Source organism: Oncorhynchus mykiss, chromosome 31 (genome assembly GCF_013265735.2).
Source record: "Oncorhynchus mykiss isolate Arlee chromosome 31, USDA_OmykA_1.1, whole genome shotgun sequence".
NCBI lineage: Eukaryota > Metazoa > Chordata > Actinopteri > Salmoniformes > Salmonidae > Oncorhynchus > Oncorhynchus mykiss.
This window is the reverse complement of record NC_050571.1, coordinates 16,654,435-16,672,898: the sequence shown is the minus strand read 5'-3', so window position 1 is coordinate 16,672,898 and position 18,464 is coordinate 16,654,435. Positions and strand designations below refer to the sequence as shown.

The 18,464-nt window shown below is 43.4% G+C and overlaps 2 protein-coding genes across 3 annotated transcripts; one reads left to right on the top strand and one right to left on the bottom strand.

Moving 5' to 3' along the window:
- Window positions 1–8,449: 8,449 nt before the first annotated feature.
- On the top strand, window positions 8,450–11,947 carry LOC110504678 (protein RD3). Its single transcript, XM_036969980.1, has 2 exons — window positions 8,450–9,107; window positions 11,349–11,947. Exons 1-2 carry the CDS (start codon window positions 8,803–8,805, stop codon window positions 11,707–11,709), a joined length of 666 nt encoding a protein of 221 aa, XP_036825875.1. The 5' UTR covers window positions 8,450–8,802; the 3' UTR covers window positions 11,710–11,947.
- A 265-nt stretch (window positions 11,948–12,212) lies between these two features.
- On the bottom strand, window positions 12,213–17,895 carry LOC110504670 (syntaxin-5). Of its 2 annotated transcripts, XM_021583441.2 has the most exons (12): window positions 17,759–17,895; window positions 17,213–17,253; window positions 16,267–16,460; window positions 16,070–16,140; window positions 15,373–15,428; window positions 15,197–15,267; window positions 14,863–14,979; window positions 14,695–14,751; window positions 14,382–14,466; window positions 14,146–14,252; window positions 13,953–14,074; window positions 12,213–13,840 (listed from the first exon to the last, which is right to left on the bottom strand). In XM_021583441.2, exons 3-12 carry the CDS (start codon window positions 16,327–16,329, stop codon window positions 13,681–13,683), a joined length of 909 nt encoding a protein of 302 aa, XP_021439116.1. In that variant the 5' UTR covers window positions 16,330–16,460; window positions 17,213–17,253; window positions 17,759–17,895; the 3' UTR covers window positions 12,213–13,680. The 2 variants fall into 2 exon arrangements, with proteins under 2 accessions (XP_021439116.1, XP_036825874.1); XM_036969979.1 differs by lacking the exon at window positions 17,213–17,253 and having other exon boundaries at window positions 16,267–16,482; window positions 17,759–17,853.
- Between the last annotated feature and the right edge of the window lie 569 nt (window positions 17,896–18,464).

Genomic DNA, 18,464 nt, shown 5'->3' with positions numbered 1-18,464 from the left:
AATGTTGCATGTCAAATGTCCAGTAAATTAAAATGTTGCATGTCAAATGTCCAGTAAATTAAAATGTTGCATGTCAAATGTCCAGTAAATTAATAAAATGTTGCATGTCAAATGTCCAGTAAATTAATAAAATGTTGCATGTCAAATGTCCAGTAAATTAAAATGTTGCATGTCAAATGTCCAGTAAATTAAAATGTTGCATGTCAAATGTCCAGTAAATTAAAATGTTGCGTGTCAAATGTCCAGTAAATTAAAATGTTGCATGTCAAATGTCCAGTAAATTAAAATGTTGCATGTCAAATGTCCAGTAAATTAAAATGTTGCGTGTCAAATGTCCAGTAAATTAATAAAATGTTGCATGTCAAATGTCCAGTAAATTCAAATGTTGCATGTCAAATGTCCATAGCTGCTGCTACTCACCTTTTCACCTCCTTTTCGAGGGTGTGTGTGAGGGTTCGTGCCGAGTCCCTCCAGTGATCACACCTGGGCCTGTTTCACTTGGAGATCCTGAGAGAGACGGTCCCGTACACAGACACCTGGCTGCACCTCCTCACGAGCCCCCTGTAACCCCCTCTGTACACACTGCAGCTCCCTGCGCACCTCCTCATACTGAAGAAGAGAGGAGAGGTAGAGAGCAGATGGGCAGACAGAAGAGGGGAGAGAAGAGGAGAGAGGAGAGGTAAAGGAGACGGGCAGACGGAGAGAGGAGGAGAAAGGAAATGAGAGATGGAGAGGAGAGAGGAGAGGTAAAGGAGACGGGCAGACGTAGAGAGGAGGAGAAAGGAAAGGAGAGATGGAGAGGAGAGAGGAGAGGTAAAGGAGACGGGCAGACGGAGAGAGGAGGAGAAAGGAAAGGAGAGATGGAGAGGAGAGAGAGAGGTAAAGGAGACGGGCAGACGGAGAGAGGAGGAGATAGGAAAGGAGAGATGGAGAGGAGAGAGAGAGGTAAAGGAGACGGGCAGACGGAGAGAGGAGGAGAAAGGAAAGGAGAGATGGAGAGGAGAGAGAGAGGTAAAGGAGACGGGCAGACGGAGAGAGGAGGAGATAAGAAAGGAGAGATGGAGAGGAGAGAGAGAGGTAAAGGAGACGGGCAGACGGAGAGAGGAGGAGAAAGGAAAGGAGAGATGGAGAGGAGAGAGAGAGGTAAAGGAGACGGGCAGACGGAGAGAGGAGGAGAAAGGAAAGGAGAGATGGAGAGGAGAGAGAGAGTTAAAGGAGTGTGGCAGACGGAGAGAGGAGGAGAAAGGAAAGGAGAGATGTAGAGGAGAGAGAGAGGTAAAGGAGACGGGCAGACGGAGAGAGGAGGAGAAAGGAAAGGAGAGATGGAGAGGAGAGAGAGAGGTAAAGGAGTGTGGCAGACGGAGAGAGGAGGAGAAAGGAAAGGAGAGATGGAGAGGAGAGAGAGAGGTAAAGGAGTGTGGCAGACGGAGAGAGGAGGAGAAAGGAAAGGAGAGATGGAGAGGAGAGAGAGAGGTAAAGGAGACGGGCAGACGGAGAGAGGAGGAGAAAGGAAAGGAGAGATGGAGAGGAGAGAGAGAGGTAAAGGAGACGGGCAGACGGAGAGAGGAGGAGAAAGGAAAGGAGAGATGGAGAGGAGAGAGAGAGGTAAAGGAGTGTGGCAGACGGAGAGAGGAGGAGAAAGGAAAGGAGAGATGGAGAGGAGAGAGAGGTAAAGGAGTGTGGCAGACGGAGAGAGGAGGAGAAAGGAAAGGAGAGATGGAGAGGAGAGAGAGAGGTAAAGGAGACGGGCAGACGGAGAGAGGAGGAGAAAGGAAAGGAGAGATGGAGAGGAGAGAGAGAGGTAAAGGAGTGTGGCAGACGGAGAGAGGAGGAGAAAGGAAAGGAGAGATGGAGAGGAGAGAGAGAGGTAAAGGAGTGTGGCAGACGGAGAGAAGAGGCAAGGGAGAAGAGCAAACAGAGAGAGGGTAGATATCAGCTCAATAATGTCAGGAAACCAGGAAGTAACCATTTAAAGAATACACCAGAAAAACACCACTTCCTGACATAGTAGTAGTACACACTAGTCTAGGTGACAGTCTGTTCTTGCTTTAACCAACTTGGCATGACAACAACATAGCATTTGGCTAAAAGCAACAACAGACAGGTGTTTAGGCTACAGCATGAGAGGAAAAGCATGTTAAGAGTATTAAACCAGCTGAGCAAAGCACTGCATTGTTGTTGTTTTACAGCTCAATATCCTTTCTCTACAGTAATCATCACCTAACTCAGATCACAACTTTGTCTGCCTCGTGAACTGAACACAATACCTTAACTTAACATAGGCCTCGTACCTTGACAGTCTGTTTGTTGAGGGAGGTCTGCGTGCTGTCCAGCTGCAGCTGTTTCTGCTGTCTCTCTCTGTTCAGCCTCTCATGCTGGACCTGCAGCTCCTTGACCTTCTGCAAGGCCCGGCCAGGCAGGCCCACCGTCCAGTCCTCCTCTGCCCAGCTCATCCCCTCCCGATCAGGGTAGATCTCTCAGACACCAGGGTTGGTACACTGGAGAACCAGCCTGGTAAGACCAATATGCCCCAGGAAGTTAAGGCTGGAATAGAAAGAGACAGTGATGTTGAATAAAGTAGAAAAAACAGGACAAAGAAACATCTGAACATGTTTCAATCTATCTCACATCTTGCCTTAGTTTGAACCGCGTAACCAAGCTTGTCAGTTTCCACCAGCACATTAGCACAACACAGACAGCCTTCTTCAGGGACAAGCCACTTTTCAGGAGGCATGCTGGATTCAAATCCAACTTAAATGAGTGTTTAGTCTTATGTTTATTCTTCTACACAACACCGTGTGCATGTTTTCACTTTTGGAGGAGCCTCAGGTTGAGACAGCTCCTCTGGCTTATGTATAGCTGGCATTGCAAAAACTATTGTTTCAGTCTTTCTCTAGTGTGACAAAAATCACATTGTGGTTCGAATGAAAGGTATGCCAAGTAACATGCTGCTTTGAAACCTTCCTTCATTCTAGGTAGAGGCCATAGTGCAATTCACAGCTCAAAGATCAAAACTGTTTACAGTATTTAGCTACAACTCATCATAGCAACAAAGTTACTTGGAAATACTGCTTGACAATAAATATTAACGTGTTTAGGAGACAGCAGCGGCAACGTCCCTCAGACGAACAAGACAGGAAAATATTCAGAATCGGTCTAGCCAGGATTGTCACGCTCGTCTTCAACCACCACTTGGATGAAATCAGGACTGTGGAGTAAGACAATATTGTTGTCTGTTTGATTCACTGAAACACACCATGTAACACTCAATGGCATTGTTTTGAATATTCAAATAGTAAGTCAGCTAGCTAGTATCAATGTATCTTTACTTTAGCTTAGCTTTAGCTTTAGATATGTAATGACAGTAGAAAGAAAGGAAAAAACGTTAGCCACCTAGACAGTATTGACAATTCTACACTGGGTTATCTTGCCAGCCAGCTAGTTAAAATTAGCCAATCCAGACTAACCATTAGACAGGTAGACATGAGTTACCATTTACAGTGGGGCAAAAAAGTATTTAGTCAGCCACCAATTGTGCAAGTTCTCCCACTTAAAAAGATGAGAGAGGCCTGTAATTTTCATCATAGATACACGTCAACTATGACAGACAAAATGAGAAAAAAAATCCAGAAAATCACATTTGCAAATTATGGTGGAAAATAAGTATTTGGTCACCTACAAACAAGCAAGATTTCTGGCTCTCACAGACCTGTAACTTCTTCTTCAAGAGGCTACTCTGTCCTCCACTCGTTACCTGTATTAATGGCACCTGTTTGAACTTGTTATCACTATAAAAGACACCTGTCCACAACCTCAAACAGTCACACTCCAAACTCCACTATGGCCAAGACCAAAGAACTGTCAAAGGACACCAGAAACAAAATTGTAGACCTGCACCAGGCTGGGAAGACTGAATCTGCAATAGGTAAGCAGCTTGGTTTGAAGAAATCAACTGTGGGTGCAATTATTAGGAAATGGAAGACATACAAGACCACTGATAATCTCCCTCAATCTGGGGCTCCACGCAAGATCTCACCCCGTGGGGTCAAAATGATCACAAGAACGGTGAGCAAAAATCTCAGGACCACACGGGGGGACCTAGTGAATGACCTGCAGAGAGCTGGGACCAAAGTAACAAAGCCTACCATCAGTAACACACCACGCCGCCAGGGACTCAAATCCTGCAGTTCCAGACGTGTCCCCCTGCTTAAGCCAGTACATGTCCAGGGCCGTCTGAAGTTTGCTAGAGAGCATTTGGATGATCCAGAAGAAGATTGGGAGAATGTCATATGGTCAGATGAAACCAAAATATAACTTTTTGGTAAAAACTCAACTCGTCGTGTTTGGAGGAAAACGAATGCTGAGTTGCATCCAAAGAACACCATACCTACTGTGAAGCATGGAAACATCATGCTTTGGGGCTGTTTTTCTGCAAAGGGACCAGGACGACTGATCCGTTTAAAGGAAAGAATGAATGGGGCCATGTATCATGAGATTTTGAGTGAAAACCTCCTTCCATCAGCAAGGGCATTGAAGATGAAACGTGGCTGGGTCTTTCAGCATGACAATGATCCCAAACACAATGAAGCAGTGGCTTCGTAAGAAGCATTTCAAGGTCCTGGAGTGGCCTTGCCAGTCTCCAGATCTCAACCCCATAGAAAATCTTTGGAGGGAGTTGAAAGTCCGTGTTGCCCAGCAACAGCCCCAAAACATCACTGCTCTAGAGGAGATCTGCATGGAGGAATGGGCCAAAATACCAGCAACAGTGTGTGAAAACCTTGTGAAGACTTTCAGAAAACGTTTGACTTCTGTCATTGCCAATAAAGGGTACATGACAAAGTATTGAGATAAACTTTTGTTATTGACCAAATACTTATTTTCCACCATAATTTGCAAATAAATTCATTAAAAATCCTACAATGTGATTTTGGGGATTTTTTTTCTTCTAATTTTGTCTGTCATAGTTGAAGTGTACCTATGATGAAAATTACAGGCCTCTCTCATCTTTTTAAGTGGGAGAACTTGCACAATTGGTGGCTGACTAAATACTTTTTTGCCCCACTGTATGTCCAGATCCAGTTTATACTGATGTAAAATCCAAATGCTCCATCGCGACTTCAGATCCTCTCATATTTGTTCCTTCACAGGTGAATATAGGTTTAATGGAAGTATTTCTGCAGCAGCGTGACTGGTGATGGCTTCAAAATCTGCTAGCGTTTCAACTCAACAACTGCATGCTAAAAAAAAACGCGAGTCTCGTGCAGCCCAAGCCAACAAAAAACGATTTGACACGAGGCGGCGGTCAGTGACGTGTGTTCAGAATGGAGGAGGAAATTAAAGACCTCTTGGATGACACCTAGCGATGAAAGATTGTACTGTATGATGAAACTATAAATAGAGAGAAAGATTTTCAAGAGTGGGTTTTAAGCTTTTCCTTAGTCTTCGACCACAAGTTATTATATTATCAATCATTTCAGACATTATAATCATTGCAGAAAATATGAAGAGATCCTTCATTATCTCTGGATACAGATTCTGTCCATGTTATGTCATATTGTAATATTAGGCCCACTGACTAGTTTGTGAAACAGATACATATTGATAAATTGCCAAGGTCAAGGACAACACATTTTTGAACATTTGATATGAAGACACGAGCATCTGAAAGAAATGTTCAGACTATAACAATCATGTCCCGATTACATAACATGACTGTGTCATCCAGTATATGCCATCTGAGTGATGCTCCCCCCTACCCCCATCCACCCACCAATCCAACTCAGTCTCACTCATTAGTAGGCTACAGCAATCTCATCCACCAGCCGTCACTCTCTCTTCCTCTCTCTGTCCCCCCCTTTTCTCTCTCTCTCTCTCTCACTCTCCCTCCTTTTCTGCTTCGGTCTCTCTCATATATATATATATATATACAGTGCCTTGCGAAAGTATTCGGCCCCCTTGAACTTTTCGACCTTTTGCCACATTTCAGGCTTCAAACATAAAGATATAAAACTGTATTTTTTGTGAAGAATCAACAACAAGTGAGACACAATCATGAAGTGGAACGACATTTATTGGATATTTCAAACTTTTTTAACAAATCAAAAACTGAAAAATTGGGCGTGCAAAATTATTCAGCCCCCTTAAGTTAATACTTTGTAGCGCCACCTTTTGCTGCGATTACAGCTGTAAGTCGCTTGGGGTATGTCTCTATCAGTTTTGCACATTGAGAGACTGAAATTTTTTCCCATTCCTCCTTGCAAAACAGCTCGAACTCAGGGAGGTTGGATGGAGAGCATTTGTGAACAGCAGTTTTCAGTTCTTTCCACAGATTCTCGATTGGATTCAGGTCTGGACTTTGACTTGGCCATTCTAACACCTGGATATGTTTATTTTTGAACCATTCCATTGTAGATTTTGCTTTATGTTTTGGATCATTGTCTTGTTGGAAGACAAATCTCCGTCCCAGTCTCAGGTCTTTTGCAGACTCCATCAGGTTTTCTTCCAGAATGGTCCTGTATTTGGCTCCATCCATCTTCCCATCAATTTTAACCATCTTCCCTGTCCCTGCTGAAGAAAAGCAGGCCCAAACCATGATGCTGCCACCACCATGTTTGACAGTGGGGATGGTGGGGTCAGGGTGATGAGCTGTGTTGCTTTTACGCCAAACATAACGTTTTGCATTGTTGCCAAAAAGTTCAATTTTGGTTTCATCTGACCAGAGCACCTTCTTCCACATGTTTGGTGTGTCTCCCAGGTGGCTTGTGGCAAACTTTAAACTACACTTTTTATGGATATCTTTAAGAAATGGCTTTCTTCTTGCCACTCTTCCATAAAGGCCAGATTTGTGCAATATACGACTGATTGTTGTCCTATGGACAGAGTCTCCCACCTCAGCTGTAGATCTCTGCAGTTCATCCAGAGTGATCATGGGCCTCTTGGCTGCATCTCTGATCAGTCTTCTCCTTGTATGAGCTGAAAGTTTAGAGGGACGGCCAGGTCTTGGTAAATTTGCAGTTGTCTGATACTCCTTCCATTTCAATATTATCGCTTGCATAGTGCTCCTTGGGATGTTTTAAGCTTGGGAAATCTTTTTGTATCCAAATCCGGCTTTAAACTTTTTCACAACAGTATCTCGGACCTGCCTGGTGTGTTCCTTGTTCTTCATGATGCTCTCTGCGCTTTTGACGGACCTCTGAGACTATCACAGTGCAGGTGCATTTATACGGAGCCTTGATTACACACAGGTGGATTGTATTTATCATCATTAGGCATTTAGGTCAACATTGGATCATTCAGAGATCCTCACTGAACTTCTGGAGAGAGTTTGCTGCACTGAAAGGAAAGGGGCTGAATCATTTTGCACGCCCAATTTTTCAGTTTTTGATTTGTTAAAAAAGTTTGAAATATCCAATAAATGTCGTTCCACTTCATGATTGTGTCCCACTTGTTGTTGATTCTTCACAAAAAATACAGTTTTATATCTTTATGTTTGAAGCCTGAAATGTGGCAAAAGGTCGCAAAGTTCAAGGGGGCCGAATACTTTCGCAAGGCACTGTATATATATATATATATGGGGATGGGGATGTGGATGTGGTTACTTCTCTAACCCCCCTTGGTTTCCACACCACTCAGCATTGAGGCGGCTTTACCTCATGCGCAGACCTAATCTCAGATTACGCTCAAATCCAGACGACGATACCTGGAACTGCATCGGAGTTATTAGGACGATGATCATGATCTAAATATAATAGTTTTTGATGTTACTATTTTGTCACTAATGAGGTAGTTTTCCTATATGTGCCTAGGTCTTCCAGGAAGAGTAGAAATACCTTGCCAATGTCACACTCAGCTCACTGTTGGTCTAGGGGTTCTATAAACATTTATCTGAGGTTTATCATTTCAATGTAATCAAATGCAAGTATCATTGACAAAACCCACACCATTCCTTTACCAACCAGCATCTAAGTAGAGTCATTAATCAGGATTCCTCACTGAAGATATTGCTTGTGTTTTACTGTATATTTAAGGTCTAGTGTCTCTGTTTTGATTCACAGATGACATAACAAAACTGCTGGTACCCCCTGCTGCTATGCTGCTCTAGTTGGCTGACTGGATATGTACAGACTGACACGTCTAGCAACACCTCCATGTGTGCTTATGAGGTTAGTCCTGTTGTGAGGTAAAATACCTGTCAATCACTCTGTATTTTAATACAGGATTACATTCATTGTCAATCCCGAACAAACACACATACCTATCTGCCACGGACCTTCGAGGTAGCAAGGTGGTCAGTTAGCAGTGTGAAAGAGTTTTGATTTTTAGATTTTCTTTTTAACAGTACATTTTTTCCAGTTGCATACCAAAGACAACAGAAACATATTTTTTTATACTGTGAAATTGTGTCATTGTCTGCATATTGATAAGAAGAGGATTTGTAACAAAGAGACTATTCAATAATTGACTCAGAGAATTTTGTAAAGGTAAGCTATCAAACTTCTGTTTGACTACAGGTAAATGTACTTTTACATGGTGTCTTGAACAGGGCAGGACATCTTAAGACAAAAATACAATGTTGCAGTGATTCTAATTACCTGTAGTTGCAGTTCTCTCAATCAAGTATCCCCAGGTATGTTTCTTTACCGAATGAAGCACTTATCTGATTAAGATTTAAGAACAAATTTAAACAATTAACATGCATAAAACATTTACTTCAAAAATGTTTTGTATTAATATCCTGTATCGTATAGCATGAATTTGCAGCATGAAAACAGTTTCAAGAACTTGTATTGGTCCCATCCCTAGATGTTCCCCTGGTCAGCAGTGTTTTCTCTGGAGCCGAAGGTGCCTGGACAGCGTACGGCAGAAGAACTAGTCACCAACACTCTGATGCTGGAGCTGGGTGCCATGGTGAAGCGCACCGAACGTATCCGCCTGGAGAGGGTGACACAAGAGGGCCGGCGCCGACGCAGCTCCTCCTCTGCTGACTATAGATGGCTGGCCACTGCCCCCACCCACCAACCCTACGAGCTGACCCCCCGAGACCTGATAGAACTGCAGGACCTGTGTGCCAGGGTGCCACCATCTCAGTGTGGCCCTGTCATTGTCAGGTGGGACTTTGTACCTTATTAGTGTCAGAGAGGTATATGTACACTACACATCAAATCAAATTGTATTTGTCACATGCCCCAAATACAACAGTGAAACGCTTACTTACAAGCCCTAAACCAACAATGCAGTTAAGAAAAATAAGTGTTAAGAAAGTATTTAAAATAAACTGAAGTAAAAAAGAAAGAAAGAAAAGAAAGAAAAATAGAAAATAGCAAATAATTAAGGAGCAACAATAAAATAACAGTAGCGAGGCTATATACAGGTGGTACCGGTACAGAGTCAATGTGCGGGGGGGCATCGGTTAGTCGAGGTAATATGTACATGTAGGTAGAAGTATGAAGAAGTAACTATGCATAGATAATAGAGAGTAGCAGCAGCATAAAAATGGGGGTGGGGGGGTTCAATGAAAATAGTCTGGGTAGCCATTTGATTAGCTGTTCAGGAGTATTATCGCTTGGGGGTAGAAGCTGTTTAGAAGCCTTTTGGACCTAGACTTGGTGCTCCGGTACCACTTGCCGTGCGGTAGCAGAGAGAACCGTCTATTTTTAGGGCCTTCCTCTGACACCGCCTGGTATAGAGGTTCTGGATGGCAGGAAGCTTGGCCCCAGTGATGTACTGGGCTGTACGCACTACCCTATGTACTGCCTTGTGGTCGGAGGCCGAGCAGTTGCCATACCAGGCAGTGATACAACCAGTCTGGATGCATCTGTAGAACTTTTTGAGAATCTGAGGACCAATGCCAAATCTTTTCAGTCTTCTGAGGGGGAATTGGCGTTGTTGTGCCCTCTTCACGACTGTCTTGGTGTGTTAGTTTGTTAGTTTGTTGGTGATGTGGACACCAAGGAACTTGAAGCTCTCAACCTGCTCCACTACAGCCCCATTGATGAGAATGGGGACTTGCTCGGTCCTCCCTTTCCTGTAGTCCACAATCATCTCCATTGTCTTGATCACATTGAAGGAGAGGTGGTTATCCTGGCATCACACTGCCAGGTCTGACCTCCTCCCTATAGGCTGTCTCATCGTTGTCGGTGATCAGGCCTACCACTGTTGCGTCGTCTGCAAACTTGATGGTGTTGGAGTCGTGCTTGGCCATGCAGTCATGGGTGAACATGGAGTTCAGGAGGGGACTGAGCACGCACCCCTGAGGGGCCCCCGTGTTGAGGATCAGCGTGGCGGATGCGTTGTTACCTACCCTTACCACCTGGGGGCGGCCCGTCAGGAAGTCCAGAATCCAGTTGCAGAGGGAGGTGTTTAGTCCGAGGGTCCTTAGCTTAGTGATGAGCTTTGAGGTCACTATGGTGTTGAACACTGAGCTGTAGTCAATGAATAGCATTCTCACATAGGTGTTCCTTTTGTACAGGTGAGAAAGGGCAGTGTGGAGTGCAATAGAGATTGCATCATCTGTGGATCTGTTGGGGTAGTATGCAAAATGGAGTGGGTCTAGGGTTTCTGGGATAATGGTGTTGATGTGAGCCATGACCAGCCTTTCAAAGCACTTCATGTCTACAGACGTGAGTGCTACTGGTTGGTAGTCATTTAGGCAGGTTACCTTGGTGTTCTTGGGCACAGGGACTATGGTGGTCTGCTTGAAACATGTTGGTATTACAGACTCGGTCAGGAACAGGTTGAAAATGTCAGTGAAGACACTTGCCAGTTGGCCAGCGCATGCTCAGAGTACACGTCCTGGTAATCCATTTGGCCCTGCGGCCTTGTGAATGTTGACCCGTTTAAAGGTCTTACTAACATCGGCTACGGAGAGCGTGATCACACAGTTGTCCGGAAAAGCTGATGCTCTCATGCATGCTTCAGTGTTGCTTGCCTCGAAGCGAGTATATAAGTTATTTAGCTCGTCTGGGAGGCTCGTGTCACTGGGCAGCTCATGGCTGTGCTTCCCTTTGTAGTTCGTAATTGTTTGCAAGCCCTGCCACATCCGACGAACATCGGAGTCGGTGTAGTACGATTCAATCTTAGTCCTGTAGACGCTTTGCCTTTGATGATTCATCGGAGGGCATAGCGGGATCAATGCCATACTTCTCAATGCCATGGGAAGAATTCCGGAACATATTCCAGTCTGTGCTAGAAAAAGAGTCCTGTAGTTTAGCATCTGCGTCATTTGTCCACTTATCCTGAATGTCTCAGGTAGATAATGGAGATGGATTATTCATCATTCTCAACAGGTCCACCTTTATCTCTCTATCAACATCAAACAAACTCTTTTTTTACCTTTGTCCTCTACCCAGGTTCAGGAATCTGGTGACAAAGACCGAGACAGAAGTTTACGAGGTGGCTCGTCTGTTCCGCACTGTTCTACGTGACTGTGTGGAGGGAGAAGAGGAGGACGAGGAGATGAGGATGAGGTCAGCCGGCTGGGACAAACAACGCAGCAAGAGCCTCTCCTTTGTAACCTTCCGCTCCAAGTTCCGCCCCGCACCCTTCAGGGGCGGGGGCCTGGGCGGGTCGCGCGGCAACCTGCAGGAGGAGTCAAGCTGGTACGAGGAAGAGGAGCAGGAGGGAGCAGCGAATGTGGCGAGAGCGGCCAGGAAGGGGAGGAGCATGAGCATGCCTGATATCACCCCCATCGAACAGAGTGCACTTGGCTGAGAGGGAGGGACAACTGCTGATGTAAAAAGGGCTTTATAAAATACATCTGATTGATTGAGGAAGGGAGGAATGGGACAAAGAAAGGAATGTCGAGAAGTCAAATATGTCTCAAGATGAGACATGCAACATTGACAGCTCACACCTCAGCAGATTTCCACTTACTCTTTAGACAAAAAGATGCAGCTGTATCAAACATATACTAGAGTGGAAATGCAAGCTTAGCCAGCAGATGTATGCTGGCATAATATTTCAAACATTGTTTTTATTGTGAATGACATTTTCAGTGTTAAACACTTGAAATGCAAAATTAACTCGACTTTGAATGCATAAAATAAAACCTTAATTTTCAACAGATCCTTGATAATGAGTTTGTGTGTGGATTCAATACAATGAGTCCATTACTACTGTTCCAGTCCTTTGGTTGTGATTGTTACTCTATAAGTTAATTATTTTAACCTTCTATAATACTCTTACTCAGTAAAGAATTGGAGTCCTTTGTACTTCCCCATAGTTATTTTTTAATATGCACTTATTTCCAATATATTAGCACTTTATACACTGTAGAAGTCAAGGCATTTGGCAAAAAAAGGGAAGAAATAGGAGTGTTTTCTTATTAACAAAGTTCTGGTCGTTAAATAATGGCCTGTACATAACCGTCTGTCCTCAGAGATAGAGAGGAAGAGGACAGTCTCCAATAAAGCAGTAAGGTCCAAACTGACCAGCTGCAGAGAGGATTGATAGAGAAAGTCACTTCACTACTGTACATTCAGCCCTCCATACCGAGTCAGAACCAACATGTCACCTATTAATAACAGCTGTTAATAAGGGTTTCTCTCAAGTGACAATACAAAGTAATGACATATGGTGCCATTTGAGACTCTTCCGATTCCCTATTTAGTGCACTACTTTTGTCCAGGGCCCATAAAGCTCTGATCAAAGTAGTGCACTGTATAGGAAGTGGCATTTGGGACACACAACAGGTAACAGTATTCAAAGTGACCCCAGCTGACTTGCTGGCAGGTAAAGCAGATCATCTAAACTGTTCATTCTGCAATAACAGTGTTATGTAACTTGTTAGAAAGTGTTTGGGTCGGACTCGTCACATTGTGTTTATGATTGGATCTATGAAGGGAATGTCCTCGTCAGTTTAAACCACCTTTAACCCTCCTGTACTTCATAAAACAACAGCTCATACCACAGGTGTCTTGTCACATTTCTTTGAAATTGAAAGTACCCATTTGGCAAATAAGGAAGCTTGAAAGCTTGGAAGTCCCCCAACAAAACAAAAAATGTTTTCACTCATGCGTGGTGTGAATGATAGAGCGAGAAGTGCTTAAAGTCCCTCTCTTTAATAAGAGGATAATAATGAGGAACAAAAACTAGCATACATAATTACAATATGAGAAAGAAAACTCCAGTATTTTGTGTGCTCACAGACAGGAAGTTAATGAGTAAGCCCTTCCTGTCTTACCACCAATCAACACTACGAGGCATAAAATAAAATTAACCAAAAACCAAAACTAGTTTGCAGAATCAAACCATTAAATAGCAATTTTTGATTAAATGTTTTATGATGATTTAGTCTCTAAAGTAACAAAGAACAGAATGACAAGAATTCTGGTCATACTGTAAAGTGTTTCGATACCATATCCTTTTCATTACAGGTATTTCCTTAATCTCTGTGGGGGGAGAACTACTATAATTTGTTGGTCTGCTGGACCTCAAGTCCCAAACCATCCAATAACACTCCATTCCCACTGCCCCGGTGCTGTGGCAACCCCTCATCTCAGTCCAAGCTTTCCCATTGTCTTATTTCAGACAGCATGACCCCGCCTGAACTATTGCTCGACTACTGTTTTATAGGAGTGACACAACCTATCAGAAGAGACACTAGGAGTGGCACAACCTCAGACTTTCCCCCCTTCCTTCTCTTCTTCATGATTCCCTTCTTTCTCTGTCGTTTCTCCCTGCTCAGGCGAGGAAAACCACAAAGACGATGAAGAAGACGATGAGGACGAGGAAAATCTTGACCATAAGCCAGCGGTTGGAGGACACAGACTGGAAGTACTTTAGGATCTCTGTGTGAGCCATGTCCACGTTGAGCTGAGTGTCCTCCACGTTAGCATCAATCCTACAGGGTAGGACAGGAACAAACACATAGGGCTTTAGATAAAGATCTGGCAGTGCTCAAGCATCTCAAAGTTCCTCCTCTGTTCCCCCCCACGTCTCTCTCCCTCCCTCACCTCTGTACCGTCTCCTCCTGCTCCTTCACCATGTGCGCCAGCTGCTGGAAGATGGAACCCAGCTCTACGATGGTGCTCTCAATGTTCTGCATGGTGTCTGCACGGCTCTGGATGTATGAGTCCTGCACCACAGAGAAACAGCATTATAGTAACACTGACAGATACAATACAGGTGATAATAAAGTGTTTGTACCTGCTCATCAATGAGCTGGAGCTGTAGAGGGTTAGACTGGTTGTCCATGTTGATGGCCACCTCACCCCCCATACTCCTGGACTCATCCTGCATCAACACTGAACTCTCTGGCAGAGGAGATGGTCAGTTGATAGAAAATAAAAGTTTGGTGATTGAAATTCCAAGAGACATTTGTGAAGTTATCTGGTGTAGGAATGAGAGGCTGAAGGTGAGATAAACATGGTGTTCTATCTTACTGAAGTTGTTGGCGAGGAGAGGAGAAGAAGAGGAGACAGGAGGCTGAGAGAACTGTTCTCTCCTGCTCTTCTGCTGCTTCAGGTTCTAGAGACAGCAAGGGTCAGAGTGTCATGTTTACTGTACATTTTTATTGTTTATTATCTACTTCACTTGCTTTGGCAATGTTAACATGTGTTTCCCACGCTAATAAATCCCTTCAATTAAATTGAAAAAGAACGAGAGAAAGAACGATAAACTCAACCTAGCATTATTAGAATTATTCAGGTTCAGTGGCAGAAAGTTCCAGGGGCTGGAAGTTCCAGTGAATCTTACCTCTGTTCTTACTTCTAGAACCGACTTGAAGTCATTGGACATGGATGCCAGTTTGGACTGCAACAAAACAAAAACCTGGTTATTAAAGCCTCAGGTTTCATATGGCTACATCATTTTACTCATCCACATCAGTTACATCATGCAGTAGAGAGGCACTGGCAGTCAGACCTGCAGGGAGACGACGATGGTGTTGGAATGGGTCTGAATGTGTCTGCCGCTGGGAGCTCCACGTGAACGAATCAGATCCTGCAGCTGGGCTATCTGCTTGTTCAGGCTGTTAATGTCCTGAGAGGGGAATAGTGGGAGACATACAGAAGAGAGTCAAACGGGGCACAGAACGGTTACACATAGACTGCGCCCACTAAAACAGACATGTTTGCCTCTTGACTAGAGATTCCACCTGACTGGTCATCATGTTTGCCATTTATAGTTAATGACGAGAGACAGCCGACTGTTTTTATGGTATCTGTGTCGACGCAAAAACAAAACAAAAAAATCTCACCTGCTTGATGATGTAGGTTAACTCTTCAATCTCCACTGCCTTGTCATCAAATAGAGATTTTCTTTTAGCCACTAAAAAGGTCAAAACAGTCATATATCCAGAACTTTGACAAAACAAGTTACTCAAAATTGTTATTCATGAGAAATGTTAAAACATAAATATTGCTATATACTTACATATAGTGAGTTTCTCTAGTTTAGCAAACGTATTACTCAAGTCTTTTCCTATTCTCCTGGAGAGATTCAAAACAACAGGAGATTGGCATCAGTCATAGGCCAAAACATGAAAACAGTGAAAGGAATCTGCTAACGCATGTACATAGCTGCATGAAGGTGCAGGTACTTTACCCTGCACCTTAGAGACTTCTGCCCTATGTACATTGTCATGGAACACATACTGTTTTACCCACTTCATATGCATATACTGTATTCTAGTCAAGGCTCATCCGTCCATACACACCATTGTATGCATAAATATATATTTATATTCCGGAATCTGACCTTGGTCGTTCTGATATTTCTTCTTTTTGAGATTTGTGTGTTTTGTATTGTTAGGTATTACTGCACTGTTGGAGCTAGAAACATAAGCATTTCACGGGACCTGCCATAACATCTGCTAAATATGTGTATGCAACCAATACAATTTAATTTGTAAGATAACAGAAAAGAACAGCATTCCAAAGAGATCACACTGAGCTACAATGTGATCAAAACACCATGGAGAAACTAACAGCAACAACTGGCTATATACTAAACTTCAAACCAGACACACAAGTGTCAGCGACACCTCTGAGAAAATGGGTTGTGCACTGTAAATGAGTTGGCTGGCTCTTTGGGTGATATTGGTGGCAGTGGCACTGGCAGTTGGACTCACTTGGCCATGAGGGTGAAGTCACTGCGTTGCTTGAGAGCACTGAGGGCAGGCTTGGTGGGCTGAACACCATTCTGCAGAACGAGAGAGAAGCATGAAAATAGTGATCATTGTTCCAGATTACATGAGGGAAAATGCATAAGAAACTATCATTTAGCTACTTCAACATCACTGCCCTTGGGTCTCCCATACCTACATACCTGTCTGGTCTGTAGGGATTTGCAAGCGGACTGAAACTCATTGGTGCGATCCCTGCACGTCATCCTGGTGCAGGTATATCACCAGGAAGGGTCTGAATGATCTTGGTAGTGTCCTGGAGACGGTCCGTGCTCCGTGGAAAGTCGCTACACCTCCTGACCTCAACTCCTAACAGCGAGGCGTCGATCCGTGTCCAAACTACCTGCCCTCCAGGACACCTACACCACCCGATGTCACAGGAAGGCCATAAAGATCATCAAGGACATCAACCACCCGAGCCACTGCCTGTTCACCCCGCTATCATCCAGAAGGCGAGGTCAGTACAGGTGCATCAAAGCTGGGACCGAGAGACTGAAAAACAGCTTCTATCTCAAGGCCATCAGACTGTTAAACAGCCACCACTAACACTGAGTGGCTGCTGCCAACACACTGACACTGACTCAACTCCAGCCACTTTAATAATGGGAATTGATGGGAAATGATGTAAATATATCACTAGCCACTTTAAACAATGCTACCTTATATAAATGTTACTTACCCTACATTATTCATCTCATACGCATACGGATATACTGTACTCTATAGCATCGACGGTATCCTTATGTAATACATGTATCACTAGCCACTTTATACTATACTATGCCACTTTGTTTACATACTCATCTCATTTGTACATACTGTACCCGATACCATCTACTGTATCTTGCCTATGCTGCTCTGTACCATCACTCATTCATATATCCTTATGTACATATTCTTTATCCCCTTACACTGTGTACAAGACAGTAGTTTTGGAATTGTTAGTTAGATTACTTGTTATTACTGCATTGTCGGAACTAGAAGCACAAGCATTTCGCTACACTCGCATTAACATCTGCTAACCATGTGTATGTGACAAATAAATTTGATTTGATTTGACAAATAAAATTTGATTTGATTTGATTTGATTTGATGTTCACATATACATAATCAATGTACACACATCTGTACTGATAGGAGGAACAGAAACTAATTAAAGTAAAGTGACATTTTGCTAGGTGGTCACCGATGCCCCGCGCTGCCTAAATAACTTAATTATCTAGTTAGATATTTACCAATACTACGTCTCGGTTTTATTTAGCAATTCAGCTTGCCCCCCCACATAATAGCTAGCTAGTAGCAAGTTAGCTAATGTTAGCATAGCCAACATTACCACTGAAACAGAAACAAATGTTACCAGACACTAGCATGACAGTAATACAATATCAAATTATTGCTAAGATTAGCTAGAAAAAAAACTGTTGTCATTTACATGTTCTTAGGCATTGAGCTATTTCGTTACTCCAAGCTAACGTTATTTAAAGAGTCGACTCCATCACAGCTGATGATGTTTTGCTAACCCTAGCGACGTGGCTTGAATGTTTTCTTTGAAGAACGAAAACTTCATCTCATAACCACTCAAATCAAACGAATATATCTAGTTTTACTCGATAAACGTTATAAAATTCAACTTACTATTCGCGAACTTCCACAAGACTTCACAGATATGTCGATGTTTTTAGCAAGCCGAGTCTGATGGAATGAAAGTTTGAATCCGGGTCATTTCCGGATGCTGACGTCATTGCCACGTCCACCACTGCTTGAGCCCCAGCCAAAATACACCACCAGATGTCGCCATATGTTATGTTTTGTAAACAGATATGTCAACTAATGCAGTATTCAAGCCAACTTGCTGTTTGTTATTGTTTCTTCTAGGTTTAAAGGCGGTTGACATACAATACATGTTGCGTTACTGCCACCGACTAGACTGGGGTATAAAATCCCTTATACCTGGCTTGGAAAAGGAAAATAAATAAATCATAAACAAATACCTTACCATCTAACCCACCCAATTCCACTACTTAAACCTATCTACTCCTACCTCAGGCCAAGGGCCTGGAAGAACGGGAAACCACAACTCTACACCCTGTAACTCTTCTGATATGAAATCTCGCACACCCAAATACTTCTCTGCAGGTGCCTCTACAACCTTTATTTTCTGTGACTTACATTTCATCCAATCTTACTGATGCGGCAGGTAGCCTAGTGTTTAGAGCGTTGGGCCAGTAACGAATGGTTGCTGGATCAAATCCCGAGCTGACAAGGTAAAAATCTGTTGTTCTGCCCCTGAACAAGGCAGTTAAAACTTCTTTAGGATCGGTGGGTCCCCCACCGGACGGTT

Excerpts from the sequence above, each read along its gene's own strand:
- LOC110504678 (XM_036969980.1), top strand. The coding sequence starts at position 8,803 with ATGTTCCCCTGGTCAGCAGTGTTTTCTCTGGAGCCGAAGGTGCCTGGA. Across the intron at positions 9,108-11,348 it reads TGTGGCCCTGTCATTGTCAG|GTTCAGGAATCTGGTGACAA; the intron begins GTGGGACTTTGT and ends TCCTCTACCCAG.
- LOC110504670 (XM_021583441.2), bottom strand. The coding sequence starts at position 16,329 with ATGACGTGCAGGGATCGCACCAATGAGTTTCAGTCCGCTTGCAAATCC. Across the intron at positions 15,429-16,069 it reads GACTTCACCCTCATGGCCAA|GAGAATAGGAAAAGACTTGA; the intron begins GTGAGTCCAACT and ends GAATCTCTCCAG. Across the intron at positions 14,075-14,145 it reads TCCAGCTCATTGATGAGCAG|GACTCATACATCCAGAGCCG; the intron begins GTACAAACACTT and ends TCTGTGGTGCAG.